At 36.3% G+C, this 11,938-nt stretch overlaps 1 protein-coding gene across 1 annotated transcript; it reads right to left on the bottom strand.

The window, feature by feature from the left end:
• Positions 1-2,168: 2,168 nt before the first annotated feature.
• Positions 2,169-5,253, bottom strand: LOC104904246 (arginine decarboxylase). Its single transcript, XM_010692447.4, has one exon. It carries the CDS (start codon positions 4,676-4,678, stop codon positions 2,480-2,482), a length of 2,199 nt encoding a protein of 732 aa, XP_010690749.2. The 5' UTR covers positions 4,679-5,253; the 3' UTR covers positions 2,169-2,479.
• Between the last annotated feature and the right edge of the window lie 6,685 nt (positions 5,254-11,938).

Genomic DNA, 11,938 nt, shown 5'->3' with positions numbered 1-11,938 from the left:
ATGCAGACCATAGAGTATTCCATATTCTCATGTCATCTTTATTCTTGATCCCCACAAGACATGCTCACAAATGTCGCGGTCCGAATCAACCTTATCCAATATTCGCCAAAGTTATGCTAGCACAATTCACAACGATTGAGCATCTTCATGATCTTAGTAGGCCAAGTAAGCTGCGTACCATGAAGAATAACACATGCTAAAATGCAACTATTGTATAGTTCAAACTGGAATATAGTTCCAACGTCGAGCATCCCTTGAGATAACCGTAATTCAAATTCATGATGGCTAGATAATGAGTTAACTATCAGTAATTAAGTATACATACTAAGACCTTTTGTCGAAAAAAAAAAAAAAGATCACATAGCCTTTCGAAAGGAAATGAATTCATAAGATTAATCAGAACTCTTAACTAGTTAAGTTTTGTTCAGAACTCTTATCACATAGTAGTATTTTAGAATTCTTGTCAGCAAATTTCTCACTTTCACGGACAATAACCTGTTATGAAGAATGCAGGCAAAACAGCAACCAATTTAGTCCAACACAAGAAAATATAATCCAAAATGCAATCCGTCAATGAAACCAAGCATATGCTGCAGCAATCAATTTACATTCATTCCGAGTGGATAACTATAACTAGCAAGCTACAGGCATCTCTAGGCAATATGCAGAAGCAATCAACTCGCATTCATTCCGAGTGGATAACTAAAACTAGTTAGTAATGGGCATCTCTAGGCAGAAAGATAAGAGCAAGAGTACACCACAAAGGCACAAAGTATCCCATATATCATATCATCATATTCTGAAATCCAAAGAAGATGAGAAGATGCTACAAGACTATGGTCCAATGTGACTTCAATTCAATATTCACCAACTTATGCGAGCAAAATTCATAACAAATTAGCATATTCTGTCATCCTAGTAGGCCAGCAAATTGGGTACCACATTAGCACTTAGGGTTACACAAAACGCACACCATGCTTTATTACTCTAGGTGATCTTGTTCGCCAGTTTGCAGAACCCAATTGTCCCATTCCGATCACCTCAAATCATAGCCATCGAACGAGACATTTGTTAAGCTACAACACTACATCTCAGATACTCTTATCTAGTTAAGTTTTGTTCAAACCACTATCACTTAATTTAGAATTCTTCTCAAAAAGTTTCACATTACATGAAGAATGTGGGGAAAGCAGCAAGCAATTTTGTCCGACACAAGAAAGATTGATCCAAGTTGATCTGTCAATGAAACCAACCATATGCAACAGCAATCAACTTGCATTCATTGAAGGAGGATTAAAAAATTGGCAAGTAGTGGACATCTCTAGGCAAACAGATAACAGCCAAAGTACACCACAAATTACCCCATATGTCACATATTCATATCATCATATTCTTGAACCCCACAGAAGATGAGAAGATGCTACAAGAATATGGTCCAATGTGACTTTAATTCAATATTCACCATCTTATACGAGCAAAATTCATAACAGATTAGCATATTTTATCATCTTAGTAGGCCAGCAAATTGGGCACCACATTAGCACTTAGGGTTACACAAAACACGCACCGTGCTTTATTACTCTAGACGATCTTGTTCGCCAGTTTGCAGAATCTGATTATCCCATTCCGATCGCCTCAAATCATAGCTAGCCATCGAACGGGACATTTAAGCACCCACCATGAGCCGATAATTATGACCTTGTCAAGCTACAAGACTGCATCCCAATGTATCAGTATGACAGTTGACGCGTGAATATATTATGATAACAAAACAAAATATAACCTAGGTTCCAGGAATCACACATTTGTTTAACAAACAATCAACTCCAGAACAAATTCAGGGCATATCATTAGTGGTGCACACCAAACTTACCAGTCAATTACGGCAAGCAAGTAGCAACTATGACCTTTCAAAGCATCAAAAAGCACTGTGCTAAACTACCCCACAAGCCACATCCAATAGATCGTGTTATCACAAAATCTATATACGCCAAATTTTGTGGAAATTGCACATAGCAAAAGTATCATAAAGCGTAAACAAAACAACAAGGTCCTACACAAGATCTAAATGAATGGATATAATACAATCCAGTATTTCATAGTCTGTCAAAAGAACAACCATTAGATCATAACAAGAAAGATTGACAAAAAATGAACTAAAAAAAAGATATTGTGAACAAAAAAAGTCTAATAATGGTAATTAAAAAGGACATGACAGGAGGAAAAGAGCAAATATCCCCGGAACTAATACATGCATTAATCCAGGGAAACTTAAGATTTCCCTCCTATCCTACAAAATGCAAGACTGTATTATACTGATTTCTTACACTTTGTATACTTCATGGAAATGGAAACTACTAAATTAAATGAAACGAAATAACTCTAATCGAAAAAACAGACGATGACGACTCCGACGACGAACTAAAAGACCATTAAATATGGCTGGCAATTACTGGGGATGGAGGCTAAATGAAAACTCTCAAGCACAGACATAAGACCACTGCTCATCCTCGGCATTAGCAACCTCAACAGCACTGCCATTGCAGCTATCCTCGGCACCACAAAAGTATGGATGATGATACCCATTGACATTGTTGTTATTGTTGTTCTTGACAAAGCCGCTAGTTACAGCTGTGGGACCCGCCACAAGGTACGGCATATTGCTGAAAGAGCAGGCCAGCCCGTTAGCGAGGGTGGCAGTTTCGTCCTCATCGTGTTGGAGGCACTCCTCAGCTCGGTGCTTGAGAGTCTGGTACATAAGCTCGGGCTCGTGCTGCATCACCCGGAGGACATCCGCAGAGGAGGGACCAGGAACAGCCCGTGTCACTGCGAAACTGTATGGCCCGTCGCTCTGCAAGACCCGAACAACGCTCGGGCCTCCGAAAAGGTTGTGGAATCCTCCAAGTGCCTCCTCATAAGCCCCGCCCAAAAACATCCCCAGATAATACCCACCATCACCACCATCATTGCCATTCTCTCTCCTCAAATCATGTAATGGCAAACTAGACTCACCTCCAATAAACTTATCAATCTTACCATCACTGTCACATGTTAAATCCGATAAAATCCCTCTAACCCCAGGTCTTTGATCAAGTTTATGAATTGGGGTTATTGGAAACAACTGCCCAATCCCCCAAAAGTCAGGAATTGAAGTAAAAACTGACAAATTAACATGGTAAGATCTCACAGGATCACTCATACCAAGTGCATTCGACACCATTTCGCATAACCCATCAACTGCCGCGAGCTGCTCCATTCCTAAACATCCATCTTTAAACTGTTCAATGCAACGTTGCTTCAACTGATCAGCATACAACAAGCAAGAATCAAAATCCCCATTTTTAACTGAAGCAGATATATTATGCACATCTCCACGAGCCTCCTCTGGTAGGCCTTGAACCAAACAATCCAATCCTTCTGGCGACATTGCCGGAGGAGCAGCCGAACCAGTCGAAGAAACCGCCTCAAATAGCAAAATTGAGTGATGGGAAACAATAGCCCTGCCACTTTCACTACATATAACTGGATGTTTCATCCCTTTCCTATCACAAACAACTCCAACAGCCCTAACAACAGCAGAAGCATACTCCTCCAATGTATAACCCACTGAAACATCAGACTCAGTCGATTTCGAACCATCATAATCGATCCCAAGACCACCACCAATGTCAATCACTCGCATACAAGCACCAAGACGAGCCAATTCACAGTAAACCTGAGCACCCTCAGAAACACCATCAGCTAAAAGTGTAGTTGAAGGAATTTGAGACCCAATATGAAAATGCAACAGTTGAAGACAATCCAACATCCCAACTACCTCAAGTTTCCTAACAACCCTAAGAATTTGAACAGTTGTTAACCCAAACTTCCCCTTCTCACCAGAAGTAGACCCAAAATGACCCGAATGTTTCGTCCTAAGCTTTGCCCTAACCCCAATTACAGGCCTAACATGAAGCAACCTACTCAATTCAATCACCAAATCAACTTCCTCCTCTTGTTCAAGCACAATGACAGTATTAATAGCAAGTTTCCTAGCAATAATCGCAAGAGAAATATACTCAGCATCTTTGAAACCATTACATACCAAGAAAGCATCAGGATGACCCTTACAAAGGGAGCTCATTGCAAGTAAAAGCTCCGGTTTCGACCCAGCTTCGAGCCCGAATCGAAAAGCGGAACCGAATTTAACAATATCCTCAACAATAAACCTGTCTTGATTACATTTCACAGGGTAAACTCCCTGGTAATGACCTCCATAACCTTGTGATTGAACAGCGAAATCAAAAGCTGATTGAAGTGATTCCAGACGGTGTTTAAGAATATCTGGAAACCGGATAATAAGAGGCAATTGAAGACCTAACCCACCATTTGATTTGGGGTCAGATACTTTCTTGACAACTTTCAATAGATCAATTTCTTGATGTGGCAATGATGCTTCCCCAAATGGCTTGATTGCTAAGTTTCCATTGTTGTTAACTTTGAAATAAGGCGGACCCCAACGGTCGATACGGTAGAGGTTAGCGGAGTGGTCTGAGGACCACTCCGTTGTTGTTGTTGTCGTCGTCGTCGTCGGAGTAATCATATGATCTGGGAGGGGAAGAGAGAGATTATCGACGGTGGAAAAAGCGGCGAAACCAGGAGGAAAACCGCCGGAAACAATGGCGGGACACGCCGGCATCTTCTATCTTCCCCTTCCGATCTGTTTTCTCTCTCCTAAAAAGCTACCAAAAAGAATTCCTAAAAAAAATGGGGTTAAATTTCTCAGGAGGAGGTTTATTTTGTGGAGGAGAAAAAATGAATAAAAGAGGAATTTTTATTTCTTTTTTATTTACCACAAAGGGTGAAATAAAATGGGGGTTTTAAAACCCGCCGAGGCCGTAGCCCCGGCTAACCCCCTCAAATATAAACAAATGGAAAAGGAATCAACGGTTGAAATCAACCCAGATTTTATTATCAGACGATTGTGATTTTCCCACGAAGAATTCAGGAGAAATATGATTGAATTTCAATTTCAAAATAAAATGGGTTGAATGTGAATAATACAGATCTAAATGTAAGGGAAATTCAGCATGCAGATCTGGGTTTATGTTTATTTTTCTGGGTAATTTGGAAAGAAGAGAAAAAGAGGAGAGAGAAAATGAAATAACGGCTAGGGTTTTTGAAATATAGGTGTTAAAATAGTTGCAGAGAAAAAATGAGGAAGAAGAAGATTAAGGTGATGATGGAGGAGATGGCGAGAATTGCATGAAGGGTTGAAGGTTGTTTTTATAGGAGTTATGGAAAGGGTAAAATGGTAAAGAGTATTGTTTTATATAACATCACTTTTTTTTTTTTTTTTTTTTCTTTTTACAGCGGTTAAAATTTTGACGAATAAACACAGGTGTTGAAAAGGTTAAAAAAATATTTAAAGGAACGCTTTTGTGTGTTTTAAAGGATAAAGAGCGATTTACGTGAATTTTTTAACTGTTTGTACTTTCTCCGAGCTTTTAGCCTAATTTTTTTGATTGCGTAGGGTTTTTTTTATTGCTCGTAGATGTGATTAAGATTCGACTTGGGTTAATGTTTGTTTGTGGTGAAAAACTTTCCTTGTCAATGATGAATGATAGATATTCTTCTTCAAGCAGAAATAAAGGAGAGATAGAATTTGGTGATTCTAAGATAATATAACTTTTTTTTTACGAGATAATATTATAACTTGATTTATCTATATATTATTATATACTTTCTCAATTTTTTTAATTATCGTGTGAGATTTGTTAGAATCATTGCAATATCTTACCATATATTATCACTAGTATTTATTTCACGCGTGAGATAGAATTTGGTGATTCTAAGATAATTTAACATTTTTTTTACGAGATAATATTATAACTTGATTTATCTATATATTATTATATACTTTCTCCATTTTTTTAATTATCGTGTGAGATTTGTTAGAATCATTGCAATATCTTACCATATATTATCACTAGTATTTATTTCACGCGATGCGTGCATAACATGGTGGGTAAGCGGTTTTGTGAAAGTTTTTAATTTAATTGTTCTATTTTATGTTTTTACTATTGTATTGTAGTTGTAAGGATCTTTTTTCTCTTTTTCAAAAAAAAAAAAATAAGAGAATGTAGTTAGTAATTATGTTTGGTTATTAGGGGTATTTTAATTTGGATAAAGAGGGTGAACATCAAAAGGTCAGGAGTTTCCATATATAATAGAGATGTTGGTTTTATTTGTAGGGATGTGTTTATCATAAAATTAGTGTAAGTCCATCTTATTTTATTCTCTAATAGCATTACTATATACTATATGAGTTAAAAGGGTCATATTTAGATAATGAGTCATTTTGTGTCTTTAAAGAATCACTTGTCTCATAGATTATCGATGACCTATTTAAGATAGCAAATTACCCACGGTTTACCAGAATCATGGTAAGATGGACTTATATGAGACTTAAGGTTAGTATATTTATTAATACATAGCTGGATTTTATTTAAAAAAAATAACTTAGATATTACGTCATAGAACAAATGTTCAATTTAAAATAATTAAACATATATAATGTTCATAATAACATAAAAATAAAATTGTAGAGTTATAATAAAAGATTTATAATTGTATTGCTATAAGAATTATAGTAACAATATTATAAATTAGATTAAGAAAATTCCTGAAATACCCCTCAAATTGACATAATTCTCAAAATATCTCTAACAATTTGGAACTCCCTTATACCATCATTCCAAGTTATAACTATAAGTGGAAAATTTAATACATACATATCTTTCACCTTTCTCTTTTGGAAAATTAATTAATTTTTATCGAATTCAAGTTAAGTTAAGTGGTTTCAAGACATATCAAAGTCGATCCATACATCATAAATTTACATTTTCAAGATCAAAATAACGACCATACAAAATTAACTAGATAATCCAATGACCTAGATTAAAAACAACTATTCTATTTGTTTGAGGGAATTCTCTTTAATTGTTTTCTCCAATTAAATTTTGACTACCAAATATATTTTAATTAAGATTCAGTCAAAATTTATGAAAAAAAGTAGTGTTTTCAAATACATATCAAACCAAATCTAACAATATTCTTAATAATATTTTTCAATATATATAATTGTATAATACGGTCCAAATTTTCCTTATTTCATCATGTAAACATTAAGAAGAAGTTAAAAAATAGAGGGAGTAGAGACTGAAGTACAATGCTCAAAAACTCATTCATTATATAAAAAATTAGGACTGGGTAGAACTGGTGCAAAGTGAAGCCTGAACTAGTTGTGACCTTATATAACATTATGAACCTACCAAATATCAGTAATCAGTTATCCAAAAACCATGTGTTGATCTCTAGAGCAATGGTCCACTCATCATATTTTGATGTGACGATTGATACCTCATCCCTTCTTTAAAGTCTTAAGAGTTAGGACATGTTCTCCCTAACTTATTTTTAGTTCAGCTCCAATCAGTTCAGTTCAGTTTCATTTTTTATAATCATTTTATTAAATATTATTATTATGTTAATATAATTTATTTTACTACTTACTCTTTGTTGTGAGAAATAGAGAGAGAAGTTATGCAAATATATCAGAGAGTATTGTATTGCATTGATGTGTAAAACTGATTTCTTACACTGGTATATATAGGCAAAGTTTCTACTGTGCACAATTGCAAAATTTTCAACACGGGAGAAAATTACCTGACATGCATTAAATGCACGCAGGAAAAATGGACTTCGCACATATGTGAACAGTGGACTTCACACATGTAAACAGTGGAATTGTTCATTCCACTGTTTCTCAACACTCCCCCTTGAATGTCCACTTATAAGTCATAATAGACGTTGTCTCATTAAGAATCTTTGTTAGGAAAAATCCCGTGGGAAAAATCCATAACTAGGGAAAGAGTACAACTATTATGTATCCTTATATGCTTAAAATCAACTGCCTCATTAAAAACCTTGTCAGGAAAAACCCAGTGGGATAAAAACCTGATCGAAGGGAAAAAGAGTGCAGCGCATTAATACTCCCCCTGAATCTAGCATATATCATGAAGATGACGCATTCCAATTTTTCGGACTAATTCTTCAAATTTCTTCGCCGGAAGGGATTTGGTGAATAAATCTGCAAGATTCTACATGATTGGATTTGTCGAATGTTGATCGTCCCTTCCTTTTGGAGGTCATGAGTGAAGAAGAGCTTTGGTGATAAATGTTTAGTTCTGTCTCCTTTGATGTACCCTTCGCTTACTTGGGTGATGCATGCAGTATTGTCTTCGTAGATGATAGTTGGATTTGTTGTTATTGTTTCCATCCCGCATTCTTCTTGGATATTCTTGATCATTGACCTTAGCCATACACATTCCCTTCCAGCTTCATAAAGAGCAATTAATTCTGCATGATTTGATGATGTGGCCGTCAAAGTCTGCTTTGTAGATTTCCAAGATATTGAGTACCTCCATAAGTGAATACATATCCGGATTGAGACTTAGCCTTTTGTGGGTCTGAGAGGTAGCCAGCATCTGCATATCCAATGAGTGACGCATTGGGTCTTGACTGATAGAATAATCCGAGATCTTGTGTTCCTCGAAGATAACGTAATAAGTGTCTGACTCCATTCCAATGTCTCTTGGTTGGTGCATTGCTGTATCTAGCTAACAAGTTTACTGAAAAAGCTATGTCAGGTCGAGTATTGTTAGCCAAGTACATTAAAGCACCAATTGCACTTAGATATGGTACTTCAGGACCAAGAATCTCCTCGTTCTTTCTCGTGGTCTGAATGGATCATCTTTCTCATTCAGGGAACGCACTACCATTGGAGAACTTATTGGGTGGGCTTTGTCCATGAAAAAACGTTTCAGGATTTTTTCTGTATAGTTTGATTGATGGACAAAAATCCCATTTCTTAGATGTTCCATTTGCAGGCCAAGGCAAAATTTTGTCTTCCCGAGATCTTTCATCTCAAATTCTTTCATCAAGTATTTTGCAGTCGCTTCAAGTTCTCTAGGAGTTCCGATAATGTTCAAATCATCGACATATACAGCAATGATCGCGAATCCTGATTTAGATCGCTTAATGAAAACACAGGGACTGATTTGATTATTTTTGAATCCTTCTTTCAATAGGTATTCACTAAGACGATTATACCACATTCTTCCAGATTGTTTTAACCCATAGAGTGATTTTCTCAATTTTATTGAGAACATCTCTTTGGGCATGCAATTTTCTGGTAGTTTTAGTCCTTCAGGAACTTTCATATAAATATCTGTGTCAAGTGAGCCATACAAATATGCGGTCACTACATCCATCAATCTCATTTGCAATCCTTTCGAAACTGATAAACTTACCAGAAATCTTAGTGTAGTTGCATCGACTACTGGAGAATATGTCTCATCATAATCAATCCCTGGCATTTGCGAGAAGCCTTGGGCTACTAATCTTGCCTTATATCTAGTAACCTCATTTTTCTCATTTCGTTTTCTCACGAATACCCATTTGTACCCAACTGGTTTTACACCTTTTGGTATTTGGGTTATTTGACCGAATACTTCACGTTTTTCAAGTGATCTCAATTCTGCTTGAATTGCCTCTTTCCATTTTGGCCAATCTTTTCTACGGCGACATTCATCAACTGTATTTGGCTCTACATCATTTTCATCGTATGTCATTTCAACCGCTATCGAGTAAGCAAAAATTTCATTCAAGACAACATCTTTTCGATTCCATTGTCTCTTTGTAGAAACATAATTAATTGAAGTTTCATTGTTGTCTACGCTTTCATGTTCCTTTTCTTCTGGAACACGTTTCTCTTCATTTTTGTTTTCATCATGCTCTGTTGGGAGATTTATATTAATTTCGTTCGTTGTCTCCCCTTGCCTTTTCATTTTTCTCGGTTTTAAATCTTTAGAACCGGGTGGTCTGCCACGTTTTCGACGTGCTATTGACTCATTTTCAATTGCCTTATTGTCATTAGGAATTTCAATCCGTTCCGGAGCATTCGCAGCAGGTACATGTGACTTTGTCACTTTCTTAGAATCTGTGAATGCATCTGGCAATTGGTTTGCAATACTTTGCAGATGAACAATTTTCTTGACTTCTTGTTCACATGAATTTGTTCTCGGGTCCAGAAACGACATTTGCGATGCGTTCCATGTAATTTCCGATTTTATATTTTGTGGGTCCACTTTCTCTCCCCCTAAGGATGGGAATACCGACTCATTAAAATGACAGTCGGCAAATCGAGCCGTAAATAGATCACCAGTTGTTGGCTCTAAATATTTGATAATTGATGGAGATTCAAATCCAACATATATTCCCATCCTTCTTTGTGGACCCATTTTAGTACGTTGGGGGGAGCAATAGGTACATGTACAGCGCACCCAAAAATTCTCAAATGTGAGATATTCGGTTCTCGACCAGATACTAATTGTAATGGTGAGAATTTGTGATAGGCTGTCGGCCTTAATCTTATCAATGTTGCCGCATGTAATATAGCATGACCCCAAGTAGTAGATGGCAATTTTGACCTCATTATTAATGGTCTTGCAATTAATTGTAGTCTTTTGATTAATGATTCAGCAAGACCATTTTGTGTATGTACATGAGGTACAGGGTGCTCAACAATAATCCCAATAGACATGCAATAGTCATTAAATGTTTGGGATGTAAATTCCCCAGCATTGTCTAATCTTATTTTCTTTATTGTATGATCTGGGAATTGAGTTCTTAATCGAATTATTTGAGCCAAAAGTTTTGCAAATGCAACATTTCTGCTTGACAGAAGGCTCACATGTGACCATCGAGTAGAGGCATCAATTAATACCATGAAATAACGAAATGGTCCACATGCAGGATGAATAGGCCCACAAATATCTCCTTGAATTCTTTCTAAAAACATTGGAGATTCAGTGGCAATCTTATTTATAGATGGTCTGATTATCAATTTGCCAAGTGAGCATGCAGAGCATGTTAATTCATTTGACCGAGGAATTTTGACATTCTTTATAGAGTGTCCATTTGAGTTTTCAATGATTCTATGCATCATTCCTGTGCCAGGATGGCCTAATCGGTCATGCCATAGAGTAAATGATTTCTATTATCTAACTTCTGGTTAGATATCATATTAATTTCAATCGGACGTATATCTATGCGATATAGTCCCGAGGAAATTGCTGGCAATTTTTCATAGATGTATTTCTTGCCGTTTTTCTCTGCCGTTAGGCATATGAATTCCTCTTTGTTCACCGTCATTGTTTCCAAATGGTAACCATTCTGACGTACATCTTTGAAACTTATGAGGTTCCTTCGAGATTTACTCGAATATAATGCGTCATTAATTATCAATTTTGTCCCATTTGGAAATATAATGCAAGCTTTTCCAGAGCCTTCAATTAGCTTGGCTGTCCCAGAAATTGTACTAACATTTGCTTGGAATATTGTAAGTTTTGAAAAATACTCTTTATTTTTCAATATGGTGTGTGTTGTCCCACTGTCCAGGAGACATTGTTCTTTAGTTCCAACTTCTGATGAATTCATATCTTCATAAATAATAAATACGATGATTAGTATAAGAAAAATACGTATTTTTATTAATAATAAGGAACAAATACATGAAAGTGGATATTGAAGCAGTTGAAATAAACTAAGCACATTAATCGATTGTGATCTAAACAAACTTATTTTCAACTTCAGCATCATCCATAAAAAAATCTGAAACATCAAGGCTGGGCATGGATGTAGTGGCTTCATTAACAAAGTTTGCTTCAGCATTTTTTCCTTTGTTTTTTATTGAAGCTTGATATAGATCTACCAAATGTTTGGCAGTACGACATGTGCGGCCCCAGTGCCCAGTCATGCCACATCTATGGCAAGTATCATTTCCTTTATAGGACGTCTGCCTCTGATTTCCAGATGATTGTCCCCAATTTTTATCAGA

This window comes from Beta vulgaris, chromosome 9 (assembly GCF_026745355.1).
Source record: "Beta vulgaris subsp. vulgaris cultivar EL10 chromosome 9, EL10.2, whole genome shotgun sequence".
Taxonomy (NCBI): Eukaryota; Viridiplantae; Streptophyta; class Magnoliopsida; order Caryophyllales; family Amaranthaceae; genus Beta; species Beta vulgaris.
The sequence above is the reverse complement of the archived record's forward strand: the minus strand, read 5'-3'. Positions and strand labels throughout refer to the sequence as shown.